The sequence below is a fragment of the Clytia hemisphaerica genome, unplaced genomic scaffold (genome assembly GCF_902728285.1).
Source record: "Clytia hemisphaerica strain Z4C2 unplaced genomic scaffold, Clytia hemisphaerica genome assembly, whole genome shotgun sequence".
NCBI classification, from domain to species: domain Eukaryota; kingdom Metazoa; phylum Cnidaria; class Hydrozoa; order Leptothecata; family Clytiidae; genus Clytia; species Clytia hemisphaerica.
The window spans coordinates 1,143,268-1,165,961 of record NW_027103900.1 but is presented as its reverse complement, the minus strand read 5'-3'; the positions used below and the strand labels follow the sequence as shown (position 1 = coordinate 1,165,961).

The window sequence follows — 22,694 nt, the reverse complement described above, 5'->3', positions numbered from 1 at the left end:
CCTGGTATGCAACACCGGACTGACACCGGACTTATTGCGTCCGGTGTAGCAAAAGGATACTTTTTGCCACCGGACAAATACACCGGACAGTCCGGTGCGTTGGCAGGGTCCTATATTATACCGCGAGATCAGGTAACTTGCATCAGTGGAGGGAAACTTGCATAGCCATCAAATGACTGACCGATCAAAGCAGCAAAATCTCAAAACAAATCAACTACGCAGCTCTACTCTACCATTTTCATTTTTATTTAACTTTGTATTTTAATGACTAGCCAGGTCATTCATTTGAGGGTTATGCATGTTAGCCTCCACTGATGCAAGTTACCCGACTTCACGGTACTCATTAGGATGGAATTGCATCCCCAAAAAAAATTACTTACAAATAAACCGAACCCTTTTTTCAGAAATTTGTTCTTAAACTAAAGGCATAGCATATTCTGTTTTGATGCCATTTTCTTGTAGATACAAAATGTAATTATGTCCATTTCAAAAAAGTTTTGGAGTGATTCCTTTGTTGATTTTGTTTCTCCAGATGATTATAAAGTGATAGTGCAGTGTTATATTTTAGCTTAGCTTTTAGCAGAAGAAATGCTTGAAAATGATCAGGTCAAGGTGCTAAAGTTGTTAACAGTGTACTGATTTCTTTGACAAATTCCTTGACATTGACAATCAGATTGATATCTTGAAATGTTGGTATTTGTGACTCAAGTGGATGAAGGTCGTATTTTGAGGAGGTTGAGTGAAGAAAACAGACTTGTTTGTTTTGATTTTGTAGAATATTGGCCATGAAAGGGGATCGTCAGTCAATTTTCTAGTTTCTGCATCAATTAAGAGTCCAGCTTTTGGCTTAGATTTGGAGAATAAATTTGCGTGGAGTAAAAGAGTTTTGGGTTGAATTTGATTTTCAAGGTTGCTACCTATTTTCTGTTCTCTCTTTTTCGAGTGAAATATTTTCAAAGCAGTATTTAAATTTCAACAAGTTTTAGTTTTACTGCAGTTTTAAGATTATAAAATCTTTTTCTCTGTTTCTTTCTTTTGCATTGAAATATGCCTGTCTCTTTGAATGCATTTATTCTTGGATGAAAATACTTTTAGATGTATATATATAGTGAAGATATGTAATATCTGTCATTTTAGAAAAAGAAAAGTATTGATATATAAACTGATAAAAACGAAAAAAGTGAAGAATATTTTTGTTAATTATGTATATTTACGATTTTTTTGGTTTTTTTTAATTTTTTAATTTATGAATCATTCCGAAACAGAGGGAAATTTAGCAAAAAGTCAAATGGAATTTAAATAGTGGTATGTATGTGAAAGAAAAACCTAATCCAAATAAAGATGATAGAAGAAAAGCAATATTGGAGAAACAATGAATTGCAAAGATTTCTGACATTTTCTATATATACAGTAGCTTAAAGATATAATTTTGCATTGCTTCATAAAAGCATCATATTGGGTGTCAGGGTCTGATTCAAATCAAGTGGGTTTAAAATTTCATGCCAACCAGTGTTTTTGAACTTTTAGTTGATATATCCCAATGATTTGATCATAATAGAAGTTGAAACTATGAAAAGCATAGAGTAAATTTTTATTACTTTTATATATCAAATAGCTTGGTATATCAATGAATGATCTGAAAGAACAGTTAGTGTGCTTATGTAGTTTAAGATTGAATCAGAATTATTAGTCAGTAAAAATGCAATAAATTGAGTAGGCTTACGGATTATCTGATTCAGTTTTGAAATTGATGTAAAACCTTTCAAAACATTGTAAAGGAGATTGTTGCAGCTGGTTGATGGTGTGTATGAGTTTTTTTATGGTGTACTATCTCCAAATAAATAAATATCTGGTGTTTCTTTCAATATATTCAATGATGTCCTGAATAGCTAAAAGAAGATCCAAGAATTCTGGGGCTTTATTTTTGTGCAGAATATTTTGCTTGCTGCCTATAAATGACATCAAGAATAGGTTTTTGAATGAAGTATAGAATAGAAGCTTCATTGACTCTATTTGAAAATTCAATTATTGTATGTTAGATTTCTGAAATTTGAGTATGGATAATCAGGCTACAAAAATAAGATTGGCCTTGAAACCGATTTTGACTTAGAAATGATGACATTATCAGTTTTAAAAAAAAATTGTTTTGTGAAAATTACTTCCTTCTGTACTTTGATCATTATAGCGGGTGTTTCAAAGAGTGGATAATTTTATATTGAGATTCCAAGAAAAATAAAAATTGTTGGGAGTTGAAAGTGGAAAGACTAACTTAAATTTTGAGCTCTATCAAATCGTAAAAGGCAGAGTTAGATTTCCAGTGCTTATTTCAAATCTGTTTACAGATTTTTCTTAGGTAAAAAATTGCATCCCTGAGAATTAGGTCTATTTTGCTTATTTTTTATCTTTTTTGGCTGTTTTAATTCAACATTTCCCAGTTTATTTCATTGGATATTTCGATATGAAAGACTTTAACTAGCTTCCAATCTATACTATCAGCCTGATTGGAATAATTCACATCCTAAGTTAAAAAGTTAAGTTAAAAGAGTTAAAAATCTACAACCTTTTAAAATCACCCATATATCATTTGTGGTTTTAATGTTTTCAGGACTCCCCCTTTTTATTGCAGATCTTCCCATTTGAATTCGTCACCAATCAACAACGGGGGGGGGCACTAACCTTGACAGCCGACGGGAACATGCCACTGGAGATTGAAAAGTGGACCCTGTTAGATATGAAGCTCCTCCAACCCCCCCCCCCCCCGCCACGAGAAGCTCAAAGTATACTTCTCTTTAGCATTGTAGCACTGTTTCTATGACATTAAACAATTAAGCTATAGTTCATTACTATAAAATAAAAGAGAAACATAGTGTAATTAAACTTTTTGTTAATTTCAAATTCCAGTCAGTTATGATACATTTTTTATGTTGGATGTAGACAATATCCATATCTGACCAAAGTGTTATACTAGAAATAAATAAGAAAATTGCCAAAGCGTCAGAACCAAAATAAAGATATCCATCAAATATACATAGAAACTGTACTTTTTGTTTTACTTGATAAAACTCCAATAACACTTTAAACTAACAAGCTACAAACTTTAAGTCACAAAGCGCAAACTCGAGAAAAACACAATTTGCATCAAAAACTTTGCAAAACGTAGTTCATATTTATAACATTTCAACAGGAACTGTATTTTGGTAGACTTGGTCAAATTACAGAAACCATTTGTCAGTTGTCTGCAAGGCCAATGAGGTACGTAAAAACTGACTGCTATTCAGTCAAAGCCAAAATTTGGCAAGGTCAGAAAAACATAATTTGCCTCCAGAACTGTTGAACAAATTTAATTGTTTGGTTTTTTAATTATTCAAAGTCAAAAAGCCATTTGTCGTAACTTTCTGCAATTCCATTAAAAACAAGTGATACATTTATGGACCTACCTGAATGAAAAATGAACACGTGAACAATCCAGCAGTTTACATGATTTGAACATGTGGCAAAAGTGTTCTTGAAACAAAACAAAACAGTCCGCACCGAACCATATAAAAAAACGTGGAGTGGATATGCATTATATTATATTTAGCACATTGTTATTCTACCTCTCTATACAAAAATTCAGGAGAATCTCATGAACAGATTTTCTACAAAAACCCTATTTTTGGGCCTAATTTGGCCCAAAAAAATTTTTTCTTGAAAAATCTACTATTTTTATATTTAGCACACTGTAATTCCACGTCTTCGTACAAAAAATCAGGAAAAACTACTGAAGAGTTTTTTCACAAAGTCCAAAAAACCCTATTTTTAGGCATTTTTGGGCCCAAATTGGCCCCCAAATTTTTTTTTTCGAAAAATGAATTAATTCAAATTTTGAACAATGTTATTCTACATCTCTGTATAAAAAATCAGGAAAATCTAATGAAAGGACTTTTCACAAAGTCCAAAAAACCCTTTTTTTGGGCATTTTTGGGCCTAAATTGGCCCTAAAGATTTTTTTCCGAAAATCGGGCTCCGTCACATTTTGGCCACCACCATTTTGCACCTTTGTACCAAAAATCAAAAAATTTCTATGATTCAATCCCGAGAAAAGTTGGTAACAGACGAACGAACGGACGGACGGACGAACGAACACAGGTTAATTTGTAGGACGTCCAGGTAGGTCCAAAAATGTGACTGATCATTGTCCTACTTTGCACTTGAAGCAAAATCACAAAATCTTGAAAAACACATTTCGCATCCAGTCTGCGTAAATAAATTTTGTAGTTTAGTACCATCAAGTTACACAACATGCACACAACCATCTTGAAGACTTTGCTGGTCGCAAATGATAATCGAAAGCAAAACTTAAAATTCATAACTATGCGGGGAAGCTCATTTTTCCCCCGTTTTGCTTTAAACTCGCTTTTGATTGGTCTATGAATTTGGGCGATCGCTTTACCGCCTTTGCGGAATAAACACACGAGCATAATAAATAAATTCAACAGGGCAGCGGAGTAGCAATTAATTTCAACTGGGAGTCCTCTCTTCTGTGCCAAGCACTGGCAGTGTTTTTTAAACTTTAAAACAATGTTAAATGAAGACCAGATGGATCTGTTTGTTATGGCTATGCAAGTTGTGACGAGAGTGTGCATGTTGTGTAACTTGGCGGTATAATTCATTAAATTCTAGAAACCATTTTTCATAACTTTCTGCAATTCTGATAAGAGATATGTATAAACTGTTATCGCCATTCATTCCATTCCATCATTCAGTCAAAACGTGCGCCAAGGTTAGGAAAGGTTAGAAAAACACAATCTGCGTCCGGAACTGCATGAAAAATAGTTTGATCAATTTCAACAAGAACTGTATATATTAATATTAATATAATTGATCAAATTCCAAAAAAGACCATTTGTCATAATTTTGCACGCTCTGTGTTTACAAGTTTTCAAATCGAAGTAGCGAGCCACATGCTAATGGAGAGTAAACCGAAAACCAGTTTATCCACGGTTTCTCAATTTCTTAATTCGGATCAGTCCACACGGATTCCCTTTCAACAAGATGTAGCTGCTTCTTAAAAGAAAAATATTTTCAACCGAATGACCGAACGACCCCCACTTTTTAAAGTAGAAATGACGGGAACCAAACAATTTTTTGCGATTCGCCTTATCAAACACGTCCAAGTCCAAAAAAGCACGATTGCATCCAGTCTTTATCAAATTTAGACAGTAGCTGTACTTTTGTAAACTTTATCAAATTCCAATAACATCATAACACCATCAATCCCACCTAGAGGCAAACAAGAAAAATATGTTTTTATTGCAAAAACTAATAAAAAGCAGCAATAAAAAGAAAAAACATATTTTAGTTGTTTTTGGAAGGTAAAAACAGTATGAAGCAACGTTTTTATTTGAGAATAAGGGATTGCAAATCTGTTATTGATGTTTATTTCTCATTTTTGATTATATCTTTCAACTCCAAGTAGTTTTTTTGTTATTTGGATTTTAAACATTCTTTTTCAAAATGGCGACCTCGCCAAACGTTCCTAGTCTACTTCACTGGACTCAGCGTCATCAAGAATTATCAAAAAGCAAAGTTCAGCCAGAAGCAGACTCTAGTCTATAGAAGAACCGAATTTTACCTATTTGAATGCTCAGCTTAGGCTGACCAATAATAATAACGATATATTTCACAGTATCTCCAAAGTTTTACAATTGGCTCTTCACCTGGAAATTGAGTATGATAAATATATATGTAGCGTATAAAAAATCTGATGTTCATTAAAAATACTGAGACCGGTTGTAACTAGAGACTAGAAGGCTAAAAGTTGGTAAAGACGAGTAGGTTCGATGAAATACCGTTGTAGAGTAGTATGAGCTTGGCAAAAGTAGACTGAGTGAACGTAGTGCTAGTGGCTTGTGCAAGACCGGTGTAAAACCAAAGTTTGAATTTAGATTACGCTATAAAATACTACAAAATTGATACAACTATTGATAACAACTAATAGAACTAATTCCTCCATGGACAGTAAAATAAAGTACGACCAGACTAGGACGCTAGGTAGGCTGTTAGATCTAGGTAATTAGTAGAGTAAATACGATTGATGAGGGATGTAAGTGTGACACAACAGTATGACTTGGAATTGCAGAGTGTCCAGGAGTAGTAAATATATAAAATATCATTAGAATAACTCAAAACTAATTAAAATCAAATAATTAAACAATTAGGGGATAGTTGCTCTAAAGAATAATGACCGGAGTGTAACTACTGCTACTGGCTACGGAATAGGGATAAGTTAATCAATACGATGGAAAATGACTAAGAGATACAAGGCGTTTATTTGATTTCCATCCTGAAAATTGTCCAAAATAACCAAAAGTCAACCCTTGAAAATTAGTAAATTTGGGACCCTGTCAGATATTTGTCAGAGCCTAAAAAACGGAACCTGACCAACAGCATGCCCCCGTTCCCGATTACATCTGAGTACCTCCACCAGGAAAGGTTCCTGGTTTCTTGTTCCAAACTCATCATAGCATTTTGGTACATACCATAATACACAAGGTCATCACAAATAAGGTATATGAATTTAACATTTTATAGTTTTTATGGAACTTAGTAAATACTGAAAGCTAAATTTTTCAAGAATTTCTTTTAGTTTTTGATATAAAGTTTTTTTTCATAAAAATGTCATATGTCAAGCTTTCTTCAATTTTCAATATTTTCCATCTTTCCATCCTTTTGCAAATTACTTTGTTGAAAGTGCTTCAGATGTAGTTTGTTTACTTGAGGTTACTCCATCACAGACCTCATTTGATCTGATGCCAAACATTTTGTAAAACTCTTTTTTGATATCTGGAAACTTTGACACATAAATAATAGGGTTCAAAACAGAATTCAGTAAGCCAGTGTAAATACCAAATATTGTCAACGTTTGATGACCTACTGTTAATTTTTCGTCTCTTATGCGAACGACGATTTCATAAACAAAAGCAACTGTCAAGGGTAACAAGCAAGTGAAATAACAGAAGATCAACAATGTCAACCTTTGAACCAATTTTTTATTTTTTTCTCTTGTTCTTTTGTTTTGTTCATCACTGTTTGTTGTTATTGAGTTCTTTTTGACAAATTTGACCAACGATGAATAACAAACTATGATGATTATTAGCGGTAAAACAGCCAAAATGGCAATCAACGTGATGAAGAGAACTCGACTTATTAAAACACTTGTAAACATTAAAAGAGGTATACCCCATAGAATTGATAGTAAGGTATTAATCTTTCGTCTACTCATTCTTTCATCATAATTTTTGTAACTTGTCAACATGATATATCGATCATAACCGATAAATGACATACTGAGAGAAGAGGTGGCTCCTGTCCAAGGTGCCATTATGCTTAGGGAGATTTCCACGATGCAACTGTTGAAAAGAGTGTCTGATAAAAGTTGTGCTGCTAGTAAAGGACACGTGATTAGTCCAACAAAAGCATCCGAGACGACCAAAGATGAAAGAATCTTATTGCATTTCGTTCGCATTGATGGTTTGAATAGGATCGTCAATGATATCACATTGCCAATCGATGCTAGAATTGATGAAAGTATGAAAGCTATTCCCAATATGTTTCTTGTTGTAGTTGTTATGTCGTGGTAGCCCATTTCGCAATTATGACTGCTGCTAGTCGTTTGATTATCATCATGGTTTTGCATCTCAAAGCTAAAAAAGACAATTTATTCCCAAGTTTCTCTGTTTTTGACAGTATTACTTAACTTAGTTGCATTCAGTAGATACTATTTGAACGTTGTTGTATACTGAGAGTAGTTTTTCCTCCTCAAAACCTTTTATTTGGAAAATCTGTCTGGTATTTTCTTTATTGTCTGGTAGTCATTTTTCATTATTGCATAACATAAATGAAAAAAGAAGTTTTGATAAATAAATGAGATTTCTTTTGAACACATTATTTTGATATATAATATTTATTATATGCGTCCGAATTTTAATTAATTTTCAATAATATCGTGAAGCGAAATTTTCTTTAAATGTATCATCTTACAAAGATATCTCTACAGAAAACAGGGAAAATTGAGAAGAAGGAAAATTTGGTTTCAAATTTTTCAATTTTTTTCTTCAAGATTTTTGAGGTAAACTCTAGCTGTTTCAAGACGCTATATTCATTTCGAACTAAATACTGATTGAAAATGGAAAATAAGACAACTGTTACTCTTTGTCAAATGAGTTATCGAGACATTACACCAGTAACAAGAAATATATTGGGAATAGCTTTCATCATTTCATCATTTCTTGCATCGATTGGTAATCTGATATCATTGACAATTCTTTTCAAACCATCAATGCGATCAAAATGCAATAAGATTCTTTCATCTTTAGTCTTCTCAGATACTTTTGTTGGAGTTTTCTTATGTCCATTCTTAGCTGCACAACTTTTGTCCGAAACCTTATTTAAAAGCTGTGGCGTGGAGCTTGTCAAAAGTATATTGGCCCCTTGGATGGGTGCGACTTCTGGAATGAGTATGGCCCTCATTGGGTATGATAGGTATGTGATGTTATCAAGTTTCAATAATTATGATGATCGAATGAGTAAAATTAAAATCAATATTTTGATCGTTGCTGCATGGATTGTACCTTTCCTTATGATCATGACTGTGTTTGTGAGCAGGCTGTTGTTTGTGGCTTGTCTAACATTATTGGCTTTCATTCCACTTATTGTGACCGTTGTTTCTTATTACTCAGTCGTTAAGTATGTGAAGAAGAATACATTTCATTTCACAAATGATGAAGAGCAAAACATACGTAGAAAAGAGCAAAATAAAAAGTTGGTCCAAAAATTAACTTTTTTGGTGATTTGCTATGTATCTTGTCTTTTGCCATTGACTTCAGCATTCTTTTATGAGATTTTTACACGTGTTTTAAAAAGAGAAAGAACAGCAGCTCATCAAACGTTAACAATATTTGGCATTTATTCAGCTTTATTGAATTCTGTTTTGAACCCTATTATTTATGTGTCAAAGTTTCCTGATATGAAAAAAGAGTTTTACAAAATGTTTAGCATCAGATCAAACGAGGTCTGTGATGGAGTAACTTCAAGTAATCAAACTACATCTGAAGTAGTATCTGAGAACTGAGAGGATATGATATGGAAGATATTTCAATCTAGAGCATGCCAAAGTCATTTCATTATTACTAAGTGCTTAAAGTAATACGATTATTGATATAGCGTTAATTGGTATAGTGACGTAGCAATCGTCGAATGTTTGTTCGCAATGCGCCGTTTCTTCTAAAATAAACTTCAATTGACAAAGCGGAGCATCATAAAAAACGGACATACGACATGCTAAGGAAAGGTACTATGCTTGGCAAGATATTTTCATGCTTTACATTTTGAAAATGGTTGGTAAAGAAACAGTGGACATAGAAAAAAATTGCAATTTTGATTAGGGATTAATTGTGGATTATGTAAAGTGGGCTCAAATCTTATGACGATAAGTTTCTTTTAGCAATAATTCTTATATGGGAATGAAGAATCTTCGTCATAAGATTTGAACCCAGATCCGCCACTACGATTAGATGGTTTTTTTATAAGAACAAACTATATAAGAACTTAAGGCTTCGCTGGCCAAAATAATATGAGAAAAAGTTAAGAACATTTTAAGGCTTCTCGGACCTTAAAAACACCCAATTTCTTAAGAAAATGAACAAAAATACTCAAAAAATGGCGAAAATAAGAACATGTTAAGAACATTTTTAGGCTTAAAACTCAAAAGGGTTAAGCACATCTGAAGGCTTCAAAAATGTTGGATGTTCTTATGAAAAAAACCGTGTAGATGAATCAACCCCAGGTGGATTCTGTATTTTTAAGAAAAATGATTAATTGCCTGGAACAATAATTAAGGGTCTAAAATGTTTTTGAACCACCTTCTCACCACTTCTATTTTAATCTGCAATTTTCCATAGTCAAATTTAATTATTTGGTCCGAATTTTAATTATAAAAGGGATGTTTTTTCTTTTATAATTGTTGTTTCAAAAGATATCATTTTTAATTATTAGTACGGAATATTTGTATATTTTTTTGTAACACCTTGATTTAACTTAGTTTGATTTTTTTTATAATTGAAATTTTTCCTTTTTGTAATTTTTGGTTTTCACAATAGAATCATTATTATGGGAAAAATGGAAGGTGGTTTTTCATTTTTCACTTAGTGAACTAGAAAGTCAAATTAGAATTAATTTTGATCTCGGTAGGCAAGCAGTCAAGTCATTATGAAAATTCTTTTTTTAAAAACATATATATAATCTTGTAAATAAAGAGATTACCTATAATTCGTTTATAATTAAAACTTTTCATCAGACCTCTGCTGTGTCATCTCTCTAAAAGCACTTTCGTTTCCCTCTAGTAAAATTTCCTACTTTCGTTTTCTTTTAAACGATAGATGAGAGAATAAACATATAAATCAGTGTTGTGTCTCTATCCAAGAGACTCACTTATCATTTCAACCATTTGTTTGATTATTGGAGCTGAAGATGAATAATAGCACAGCCTCTACATCAATATCATGTACATACAGCTACGGTGATATCTCCAGCATTTCAAGATACATTTTGGGTACTGGGTTTGTGATATGCTCCATCTTGGCAACAACCGGAAGTATCGTCTCATTGATCATTCTACAAAAACCTTCAATGCGATGTAAAAAATCCAACAAAATTTTATCATCCCTATCAACGTCAGATACATTGGTTGGTCTTGGATTATGTATTGTTTTCACCATACAAATGTTATCAGAGGATCTACGATCGAGTTGTTTTCTTGAAAACACTAAGAATATCTTAGCACCCTGGATGATTGGTACTTCCTCTCTCAATATTGCCTTGATCAGTTATGACCGGTATGTCATGCTGTCAAGCCTTACAAATTATGACATTAAAATGAGCAAAAGAAGATTATACTTTCTAATTTTGTCAACATGGATAACACCGATCCTGTTTACCATGACTTTCTTCATCAACCGTTTGTTGTTTATGGCAGTTTTGGCTTTGTTTACAATCATACCATTAATCATCATCATAGTTGCTTACTGTATGGTTGTCAAATTCGTCAAAAAGAATTCGTTTGTTAAAGAAAGGAGCGAGGGCGGACAATCATCGAAGAATGAGAATAATCGAAGATTGGTACAACGATTAAGTGTTCTGGTGTTCTGTTATTTCATCTGTTTACTACCTTTAATGGTCAACTTTTTCTGGGAAGTTTTCAATCGACTTTCAAATCAAGAGAAATCAGTTACTCATCAAACTCTCACTGTCATTGGCGCTTTATGCGCATGCGTCAACTCCGTTTTGAATCCGATTATTTACTTTTCAAAGTTTCCCGATTTCCAGAGAGAATTTCGGAAGATGTTTGGGTTAAGAGGTAATGTAGTCATCGAAACAAGCTCGACTAACATTGATACGACTTCTGAAAGAGTCAACTAAAAAATCTGAGTTTGTTTTAAGTTTTTAAATTTTCTGGACTAAAGGGATATTGTACTGTGCTATTTATAGATTAAAAACAAAAACTCTTGGAAATTTTGGTGTGAATATATTCTATATCTAAAATCTTTATTTAAGCTATATATATATTTATTTGATTATTTCACATTATTGATTAGAAATTGATATGCAGTAAAAGATAATGAAATTTAATTGTAAAATTACCTAACTACCCAATGATAACTAGAATATCTGCCTGGTCTAGAAACGCAAGCAAAATGTTTAATTTTATTTATTATGTTTGGCTTGTAAAACACCGCCAGGGGTTGCAATGTACACGCTTTTTTATGCTAAGATGTCACCATCATGGAATTTTGCTACTCAAGCTAAGAATGCCATTTTAGAGCCTTTTAACTTATAAATTGCCAACTACCCCCAAGTAAGGCTCACTCCTTTCACAGAAATGTCATTTTATGCTTGAGACGTATGTACTAAATATTAAATCTAGTCTGAATTAGATCCTAACCTGAAAATGCTGTAAGAATATTTTAGGATTATTTTCCCAAAAAGTCAAGAATATAAATAATGAAATGGATTTACACCATTCTTATAAAAAATAAAGCGTATATTGTTTTTCGTTATTTATTTCCCTGTTATATGCGCATGGAATTTATGCATTCTTACTCGTTTCATCGTAGATGCTTTCCTATTCATTCACGGATATTATCAATGAATTTTGAAATGGCTTTGATTTTGAGACTAACTATCCTTTAAGAGCACTGTTTCCAGGACTTCTTGTGGACCTTTAGCTACCCCCTGACACCCTGGCTGACAATCCAAATAAACTTTTGAAGATTTTCTTGAATTCTGGGAAATTTGAGACATAGACTATCGGGTTTAAGAAGGAATTGAGAGAAGTGGCAAATATACCAACGATAGCTAACGTTTAGTGCGCAACCGTCTTTTCGCCTCTCGATTATACTTTATAAAAAATTTCTAAGAAGAAATTGACAGTCAGTGGTATTAAACATACGAAGTAGCAAATGACGAGAATAGTTAACCTTTTCACGATTTTCTTGTTTCTCTCGCGACGAATTTGATTTTGTTTGATGTTATCAAATATCAATGTGTTCTTCTTGACATATCTGACCACTTTGTAGTATGCCGCGATAATAATTATCAAAGGTAATGTAAACAAAGCGGTTAACGATATCATAAACACAAGTCTGTCAGTCATAATCGGTAAAAACAGAGTGACGGGGGAAAGCCAAGTCGCTAAGATCATTAGGTACAACTCACGTCTACTCATTTCCCGATCGCGTAATCGGTAAAACTTGACGTAACGATCGTAACTGATCAATGCGATATTCAATGCTGATGTTCCGACCATTCATGTCCCGATGAAGTTTTTCATCAATTCAATCAAACAACTTTTGAAGCTAAAAGTGTCAAAAAAATGCTTAGCTTATTTTTTTAAAAAGTGCCTTGTTAGCAAAAATCATTTATCTTTTGATTGGTTAGGCAGTTTAGATATCTCACCACGACCCATCGAACCATGGGCCGAGTGAAAAATTGTTCTTAACTGATTATAAAAGGGATGCTGACCTGTCTGCAACATCTAGTGTTAATCTCCACTAGCTGTGGCGTGTTAGCAGGGAGGTGCAACTGTCCCCAAGGCTGCGATTTTGTTGCATCCCGCCACGCTTCTGTACAATCTTTTTTTGCTGAAAAGCTTTTAAAACTATGGCAACTTTGTATAGTGTAATTACTTCTGCGAGGTTTGATAAGAGTCTACTGTATGGCTGATATTTTTGAGATGGAAAAATTTCAGGTGATTATGAACTTCTTCTCATTTCAGAAGTGCATATGAATAATCATAATACAAACTCATCGTAAAAAAAAACATTAACAGATAATGGCTGCAAATCCGATATCGGCAGACAATCCTCAAGCTCAACAAGCCAAGAAGGAAATTCTTCTCATATTTGATTTTGATAACACAATCATTGACAAAAATACAGACTCAGAAATCATTAAAGCACAAAATTTATATGGAAAATGTTTGTCAGGGGAGAGGTATTTAAAAAACGACCTTGGTTGGGCGGAAACAATGTCCCTGGCGCTGGCTGATCTTCACCAAAATAACATCTCTCAAAAGGACATTGATAAAATTATCGAAGATATACCATTGACTCCTGGTTTTGAAAAAGTTTTTGAATTTTTACGTCAGAATCAAGAGAAATGTGAATGCATAATGTTATCACATTCGAACAGGTGTGTCACCTTGTTGTAAATTCACTTTGCAGGATTATTCCGTCTATTAATTTTGAACTTAAAACTTTAGTTTGCAATAAAGCGAAAGTTAATGAAACCTCTTAAATGCCAATTTTAATGGTTTGGTTCCAGGATAGAAAACATATTCAAAAATGAGGAACTGTAAATCATGATTTAAGCCAAATATGTTGAGACACTGCTACCCAGCTGACACACAACGTTGTTTCGACGTTCATCTAACGTTATATGGACGTTGTGAACGTTAAATAAACGTTGGAACAACGTTGTGTGTCAGTTCAGTAGCCAATTCATTACGAACAAGTCGCCATTTGCAATGTTGCGGTGCCTTTTGGCGGCCAAAGAGTCTTAATGACAATAGGGTAAAGTCTCGTGCATTCATTGGGAGATTGGAGCTTTTGTCGATTTTGATTTCTCTTGGCTAAATAACATATAAGAAAAGATAAAATCTTTGCTCAAACATTGTGTTCCCACTTTTCCATTTCAGTTATTTCATAGATTTATTGGTGAAGAAATATTCAATCGGTGATTGTTTTGATTCTATACACACTTACGAAGCAGAATGGATGAAGGATGGACCTCTTCTGGTCAAACCTTATCACCCATTCCTTGTCAATTGTCAAATTTGCCCTCCAGATTTCTGTAAAGGTACAAAAATGTTACAGTTGACGCTATCTAATTTGACGTTCTACTGGTACTATTCGTTAAGCTCCATTATTCAATAATATTGAAAGTCACGATCAACAAGAAACGCTCATAAACGACAACTTAACATTTGATATGCTCCTTTATTCGATTAAAATCCGATTCCCATTGAAAATCGAATTAGAGAGGGTCAACTGTATTCCTAATAATGTTAACACTTTATTTTTGTAAGACCTTTTAATAAATTACGTCACGAGCAACGCTTACCTCGTTTTCAAAATATTACTTTGCTAATCGACTCCTAGGGGTAATTCATTAAACGTTTACCCATCTATAATATTAAAATTTACAGACTTGAGGACTATTATGACCTTGTTAAGTGTTCCAAAACGAGGTAGTCGTTGCACCCAATTAATTTATGAAAAGGCCTGTTGTGAACTCTTTTTTCTTGTTGAGATATGCGCTGAGCTCCTTAAGTGAACATAAACCAGTGATGTCGAAGGGCTAGAAGCGAATCGTTACTCTTTCTCAGGCAAGGAAAAGTGAAACCTTGAGATATACGCCGTTATTAACGACGGATTGAATTTAGCAGTTTCTTTGTTTTCGAGTGGTATATATTTTTTTGAAATCTAGTAGCAAATTTTACTTTCAATCTGGTATTTGTATAAAAACCACGCGGGTCGCTCAAGGCTCGATCCTACTTAAGTAGGATTTAGCGGCTTCAAATTCTACTAGCTTCTGCTAGTCCTTTAGGCCTTGGGCTTTCGACATAGACATGTATACATTGTACAAGCAAAAAAGTTTTTCTCAATCCTCTCAGCTTTCAACGTTGCATTTTCCAGGTGTTTTCGTCGAGACGTATCGTGAACAAACAGAATGGTCACGTGATATGAAATGGAAAAACATTTTCTATGTTGGTGACGGTACTGCAGATTTTTGTGCTGCTTTATCTCTACAATGCCACGAACACGTGTTAACGAGGACAGGTTATTCTATGCATAAGAGGTTGTTGAAAGATAAGGGAGATAAATTTAAGGCGAATATGATTGAATGGAATAATGGACATGATGTGGAGAAGATTTTAAAGAGTAGGATAGATGATGCAATATAATTGAACAAATAAATGAGACTTACCTAAGTTGATATTTATTTGTGATTTTATGATTTCTAGTTTCCAGTAACGATGAGAGAGATTATAGCGCCCACCCAGGTGCTTTACCTCAACCTCAAATACACCTTTCATGAATCTTTTTATAATGAATGGGAAGCTTTCCGAAAGTTGTCCCTTGTTTTGGAGCAAATACAGCTGAAAGAGCACTGCAAGCTGTATTGAGTTGACCATAGCTGTGATTTTTCTCAAATAAATTTGTTAGGAAAGCTAAGGCTTGTGGTATTGTTGGGTCAAAAGAATCAATACCTCTTGACAAAGAGAAGTCTTTCCAAGCTGTGAGGTACTTAGCATAGGAAGATTTTGTACCTTTTTTTCCAACTTGTAAGAAGAATGTTGATTGAGCTTTCATTTATTCCCTCATTTTGATATCTTTGCTGGATAAGATCCCAGTCATTAGGGTAAGGTTTTTGTGAAGAGGGTGTACAAGATTTGGAGTTTGTGGCATTGTCATTACGGTTGGACAGGGTGGAATCGTTACCAGCTTCGATCTCAGCATTTCCATGTAAGTTGTATACCATGGTTGGGTGGTCCACACTGGGACTACTACCATTGCTGTTGCTTTTTCGTGTCGAATCTTGTGAAGTACACGGTCGATTAAGCTAAAAGGAGGGAAAATATAGCCTTTAGTGTTGGACCAGTTTTGGGCTAAAGCAGTTATTAAGTGAGCATATGGGTCAGGCCTGTAAGAGACATATTTGGGTAGCTGAGTGTTAAGCCTACTAGCAAAATAGTCTATTTCTGGTTTGAAGTTTAAAGTAGCAGTTAGAAATCCAAAGATTTCAGGATTTAGTTTCCACTCTGCCTCTTTATACTCTCTTCTGGATTCTGTGTCAGCAATATCATTCTCTATTCCTGGAATGTAAGTTGCTGTGACCCAAATTTCATTTTCTTCACAAAACTGCCAAATGTCTTTGCTTATCTCATTATTTATAAGACTTTTGCCAGAGCCCATTTTGTTGACCGTGCCAATTGCTGTAGTGTTATCACTCAGAATACGAACATGTTTACTTTTACAAAGGTTTTTAAAAGATCGAAGTGCAAAGTAGATAGCCAGCAGCTCACGAGTATTTATATGGTAAGATTGCTCTATAATGTCCCATCCACCTCCACATTGAATATCCTGGCATGTTGCTCCCAAACCGCCAGAGGAATTTGGAGAGAAATCACCTGTGGATGCATCAGTTTTCATTTCTAGAGTTATTGGTGGTGGACTTATCCAATTTTTAAGAATGGCTGTTTTCCACCATTTTAATTCTGCCCGAGATTCATTGGAAAGTTGGCATTTGGCTTCATAATTTCCTTTATTTTTTGCCAATGCTTCAGATTTTACTTTTTCAATATGTCTATAGTGCAGTTGAGCAAATTTTACAGCCGGGAAACTAGAAACCAAGGTACTTTTGCTACAAATCTTATTATTGGATTCTTGATTTTTAGTAATTGTGATACTAGATTTTTAAGTTGGTTTTCCTTCTCTGGGGTCAAAGATACTGACATTTCAATTGAATTTATAACAAACCCCAAAAAAGTTAAAATCTGTTTTGGTTCAAATTCAGATTTTATTGGATGAATGGCAAAACCAAGATAGTGAAATTCTTTTACTATTTCAATAATGTTTTTAAGACAGCCTTCATAGGATTGAGATTTAGTAAAGAGATCATAAATATATCCACTACACACTGGGATACCAGCTTTTCTAAGATTTGAGGTTGGTACTTTTATTATTTTTGTAAACTTTCTTGGGCATGGCCCAAGCCCATTTGGAAAACAAGTAAATTGGTATAATTGATTATCAAATTCAAATTTCAGATACTTTTGGTATCCCTTAGCTATCCTTACACTGTAATATGCATCTTTTAAGTCAATTTTTGCCATAAAACATCCCTTGGAGTACTGAATAAATATTGCCCATTTTGAAGTGTTCAAATTTTATGTGTTCATTCAATATTTTTAAGTTCAATATCATTCTAATTGAACCATCTGACTTTGGTCTGGTAAAAATTGGGGAGTTAAATTCCTCATCTTCATGATGGCATTTTTTGATTATCTTTTTCTTTAGATACTTGATTATTTCTTCCCTGATGAAAGATTTCTCCTCTGGAGAAAATTGTGCATTTTTTGCAAAATGTTTTGACCTTGGTAAGCAAGTAAAGAGAAAAGTGTCTCCTTTTATGATATTCATGATAGCAGCATCAGATGTATATCTACCCCACTTGGCCTGATGCTTGGATAGTTGACCTCCTTCAAATTCCTCTAGCTTTGAGTCAAGGTTAAATTTGTTTCTTACCTGGTTTTGGATGTTTTCTTTGCTTAGTTTGACTTCTTTGTTGGTCTTTTCGATTGGGTGTAGTTGTTTTGACGGTATGGGAGGCTCCCCCTCCCTCGACCTAAAAAAGAATTTCTTCTGTTGTAATTTTGCCCTCTCTGGGGTTTGTCATAGCTTTTTGTAGTTGATGATTTAGCATATTTATTGCTTATTTTATTTGTGAGATTCAACTCTTTAACTAGTTTTGGGAGATCATCCCCAAACAGTTTTGAAGTTATTGGCTGTGACTGTGCACAAAAGTCCTTGTATTGAGGATTGATATTGCCACAAATAAAGATTCTGCGTTTCAGTGAAATTTCGTGGGAGGCATGGCCCAAAATAGCAGCCATGTCCACAGTTTTCTGTGCCAGAGATTGAACAGATACGTTACCATTTTTAACTTCTTCTAAGATTTTTAGATTTACATTCAGGGTTTTTTTCAGTGATTTCTGTATGGTAACTAGTTTAACATCTGACTTTCTTTGGGCACTATTCAAGATTTTCCATTTACTTTCGGGGGGTCAAGGGTACAGTTTTCTGGGCAAGGGTATGTTTTGAAAATCTTTTTCATGTTCTCAAAAGGCTTCTCACTGTCCCAGTTTGTCTTAATTAACTGAGCCAATTTTTCGTCAAGAGGGCTCGATCTTTCTTCCTCAGTTGACACAGAGACAAGGTTTTCGACATCTAATTCAAGTTCTGGCTCTTTTAGTTCCCCATTGTTTTGCTGTTCCTTATCTACTAAAACTACAGGGTTCTGATTCTCATTTTCGTTGAGTGACTCATAGCCATCTGTTTGGCTAGCCCTTGCATTGAATGTTTCCTCTGGCTCTGATAAGTCAATTTCGTTAAAAGGAGCTGGGTTGTCCGAGTCTGTCTCCCAGCCGATGTTATGATTTATGCTATGATTTTGCCGCACTGGGCTAGTATGTATCGATCTTACTGGGATGCACTTCCTTTTTGCATGCACTGATGCAGGTTGTTCCTCTTCTCCCCCGGATTTACGTTTTCAGCTATGTTTTTTCTTCTTTTTCTTATGTTTATGTTTGGTTCTTCTTGTTGAGGGTGATGATGATGAGGATTCCTCACCATCATCATCTGATTTCGACCGCAAACTGTTTGTTCTTTCCTGTTGTTTATCCTTCATATCCTTTATTTTGGATTGAATATCTTTCAAACGTTTATTTAATTCCGATAGAGATTTCTCAGAATTAGGCATTTTTAAATTTTTCCTGGAAAAATCAAGCAGCTTGCAGTGTATTTATGACAGAAAATATAATAAATAAAGAGTAGAAAGAAAGTACTTATCTTTTGTTTGACAACTTTGTCTTTGATGTTTCTTTAAACAATCTTGAAAACCTCTGAAGTTTAAAAAGAAATATTTCAAAATTTTCTTTTCCTCCGCCATGTTGACTGCATGAGCGCCACGTCATGAACTGACTGTTCCGCTCCGCGTTCTCTTCTTTGAATAATAGAAAAAATCAAACAGAAAGCGTGGCTAAAACAGGAGATATTTGGGGTTTTCTCTGAAATTATATTGTTTTTTGGACTGTTATGATTTTTTGAGTTTGAGAGGAGATGCGTTGCGTCTCAAAGTTGTCTTGGAAAATGGTGAAAGTAGAATAATTTTACTGCCTAGTGTATTTTATTTGAAGACTTAATATCTTTTCAAACCTTTTCTAGAGGCTTTTTTTTTCACTGTATATTTATGGACAAGAATCGGGGAAACCGTGGCCATCTTATTTTCTTTTTTCTTTTGTTTTGTTTTTATCGAGGTGTTGGAAGTTCGAGACAAATGGAAATACATAAAAATTCAAATGTCTTTTTACTTTTAGCAATAATATATTAGTCAAAAATGTTTTTTCTGATACTTTTTCTTCTTGGAAGTTCTATTGTAATGTTTTGACAATGGCATCACAAGATAAACAAGGATATCATAACTATTACTATCAATCCTGATCCTGTATAGCATAATTGTTGTGTATGTATTGTTTGAGTCTGCTAAATGACGCGCCTTACGCGCCCACGCGCCCTCATATTTCTAACGCGCCTTCGCGCCTTACGCGCCCACGCGCCTACGCGCCTAACACGCCTGACGCGCCCTATGATTTCGACGCGCCTTCAAAATTTGACGCGCCCTAGAATTTCGACGCGCCTTCAAACTTTGACGCGCCCTAGAATTTCGACGCGCCTTGAAAATTTGACGCGCCCTATGATTTCGACGCGCCTTGAAAATTTGACGCGCCCTATGATTTCGACGCGCCTTGAAAATTTGACGCGCCCTTTGATTTCGACGCGCCTTGAAAATTTGACGCGCCCTATGATTTCGACGCGCCCTAGAATTTCGACGCGCCTTTAAAATTTGACGCGCCCTAAGATTTCGACACGCCTTCTGTGAAGGGACAAATTAATGTGCCTTAAGCTTTCGATGGTTTTGACGGACGAAATAATGGGACCGGTCTACTCATACACGATTGGTATATAAAAGAATGTCGGCGTTAGAAAAATGATCATTTCTTAAGAGATTATAGCCTAAAGTCGGCCCGTTCCATTTATCGGCTGTACACTTTATGTACACTTTATTAGTCTATTTCATAGAATTTTTGCATGCTACACGTTATCTCTATTCAATTTTCAGGGGAAAATGCACAAATTTGTCCCTTCACAGAAAACCCAACTTTTTGTAAATCATCTTTGACTTGGTAATTTTTGAAACGTTTTCCATTGTTACTGTGTTTTTTTTAATGTACATCTCAATTTGGAAACTTTGACGCGCCCTAGAATTTCGACGCGCCTTGAAAATTTGACGCGCCCTATGATTTCGACGCGCCTTGAAAATTTGACGCGCCCTATGATTTCGACGCGCCTTGAAAATTTGACGCGCCCTATGATTTCGACGCGCCTTGAAAATTTGACGCGCCCTATGATTTCGACGCGCCCTAAGATTTCGACACGCCCTAGGGTTTTGATGTGCCTTAAGCTTTCGATGGTTTTGACGGACGAAATAATGGGACCGGTCTAATCATACACGATTGGTATATAAAAGAATGTCGGCGTTAGAAAAATGATCATTTCTTAAGAGATTATAGCCTAAAGTCGGCCCGTTCCATTTATCGGCTGTACACGTTATGTACACTTTATTAGTCTATTTCATAGAATTTTTGCATGCTACACGTTATCTCTATTCACTTTTCAGGGGAAAATGCACAAATTTGTCCCTTCACAGAAAACCCAACTTTTTGTAAATCATCTTTGACTTGGTAATTTTTGAAACGTTTTCCATTGTTACTGTGTTTTTTTAATGTACATCTCAATTTGGAAAAGAGTGATTTAAAATAATAATTTGATTACTGCAGTGACGTAGAAAAAAGTCATGTACTGAAAACACGAATTATGGCTTGGTAATAAAGTACTCGGGAAAAAGGTTTGTATCCTCAATCGCTCATAGAACGACACTGGGATAAGAACAACATTCTTTATGAGACATGGAGAAAACTCTGATTTTCAGATCAATCAAAAGATTTTTTACCATAAGGCAAAAGTGAAGTATTAAAAATACAGTGAAAACTTTTTAAAAAACTGTAAAACAATTAAAACTTCTAGATAAAATACGATACAACAAAAACACTACAAAATAAATCTACTGGTATTTATGTAAGAAGCTTTTTACACGTAATAAATTTTTCACAAAAACAGGCATGATGAGTTAGAATTTAACTAAATATTTTTTAAGTTCATTAAAAAAGTAACAAAAGAAAAGTGTTTTGTTGCTAAAGGGTCGGCGGAAGGCATCTTTTTCGTTTTTTTTGAAACTGCATGTGCTCCTACCCCTTAAAGCATGTACTCCTACCCCTTAAACATACCTATTTTTGGTACCCTGAGTATCAGAGGTCAAGTTTTCAAAGAGAAAATATTAATTTATTCGCGCTGTGATACTCACGGTATATTTTTGGGCTTTAACGAAGTGTATCAATGTAATCAATTTAGCAGTGATGAATCTAACCAGGCAGATTGTCCGTAATTCATCAAACTCGAAAAATTTTGGAAAGACCGTTAAAAATTGTTTCGTTAATTTTGTTTCAAAGATGGGGTGGGCCACTTGAAACGAAGTTTATCAATTAAACTGCAACTTGTTTATGATTCTATTTGATGAAAAATGATTCACGTGGCCCCGAAGCTTTACCATTCTAAGCGTTTTTTATGCGTAACAAGAACTCTCACCCGACGTTTGAATATGGAGGATAAATCAATAAAGTCGAAGCGAAGTAATTGTTCTCATTACTGTCAGTTACTTAGGTAGTGTCAAATTATCAGGGCGCGTCAAATTATCAGGGCGGTCGATTTTTTAGGGCGCGTCGATATTTTAGGGCGCGTCAAATTTTTAAGGCGCGTCAAATTATCTGGGCGCGTCAAATTTTTAGGGCGCGTCAAATTATCAGGGCGCGTCGATATTTTAAGGCGCGTCAAATTTTTAAGGCGCGTCAAATTATCTGGGCGCGTCAAATTTTTAGGGCGCGTCAAATTATCAGGGCGCGTCAATATTTTAAGGCGCGTCAAATTTTTAGGGCGCGTCAAATTATCAGGGCGCGTCAAATTTTTAAGGCGCGTCAAATTACCAGGGCGCGTAGGCGCGTGGGCGCGTAACATTTTAGGGCGCGTGGGCGCGTAAGGCGCGTAAGGCGCGAAGGCGCGTTAAAAATATGAGGGCGCGTGGGCGCGTAAGGCGCGTCATTTAGCAGACTCGTATTGTTTATGATGTGTTTGCTTCTTTCAGCAAAATATAAAAGCTATAACGAAAATTAACAGTATAATTTGAATCTGCGATGATTTTGT

The 22,694-nt window shown here is 34.7% G+C and overlaps 3 protein-coding genes across 3 annotated transcripts; all 3 read left to right on the top strand.

Annotated features, from left to right (window-relative positions):
• The first annotated feature begins 8,051 nt into the window (after window positions 1-8,051).
• On the top strand, window positions 8,052-9,112 carry LOC136808772 (high-affinity lysophosphatidic acid receptor-like). The gene has a single exon (XM_067065310.1). The coding sequence runs from the start codon at window positions 8,168-8,170 to the stop codon at window positions 9,110-9,112; it is 945 nt and encodes a 314-aa protein (XP_066921411.1). The 5' UTR covers window positions 8,052-8,167.
• Window positions 9,113-10,394: 1,282 nt separating this feature from the next.
• Window positions 10,395-11,786, top strand: LOC136808902 (protein trapped in endoderm-1-like). The gene has a single exon (XM_067065468.1). It carries the CDS (start codon window positions 10,510-10,512, stop codon window positions 11,455-11,457), a length of 948 nt encoding a protein of 315 aa, XP_066921569.1. The 5' UTR covers window positions 10,395-10,509; the 3' UTR covers window positions 11,458-11,786.
• Window positions 11,787-13,098: 1,312 nt separating this feature from the next.
• On the top strand, window positions 13,099-15,534 carry LOC136808845 (pyridoxal phosphate phosphatase PHOSPHO2-like). Its single transcript, XM_067065402.1, has 3 exons — window positions 13,099-13,728; window positions 14,234-14,394; window positions 15,234-15,534. Exons 1-3 carry the CDS (start codon window positions 13,370-13,372, stop codon window positions 15,500-15,502), a joined length of 789 nt encoding a protein of 262 aa, XP_066921503.1. The 5' UTR covers window positions 13,099-13,369; the 3' UTR covers window positions 15,503-15,534.
• The last annotated feature ends 7,160 nt before the right edge of the window (window positions 15,535-22,694 follow it).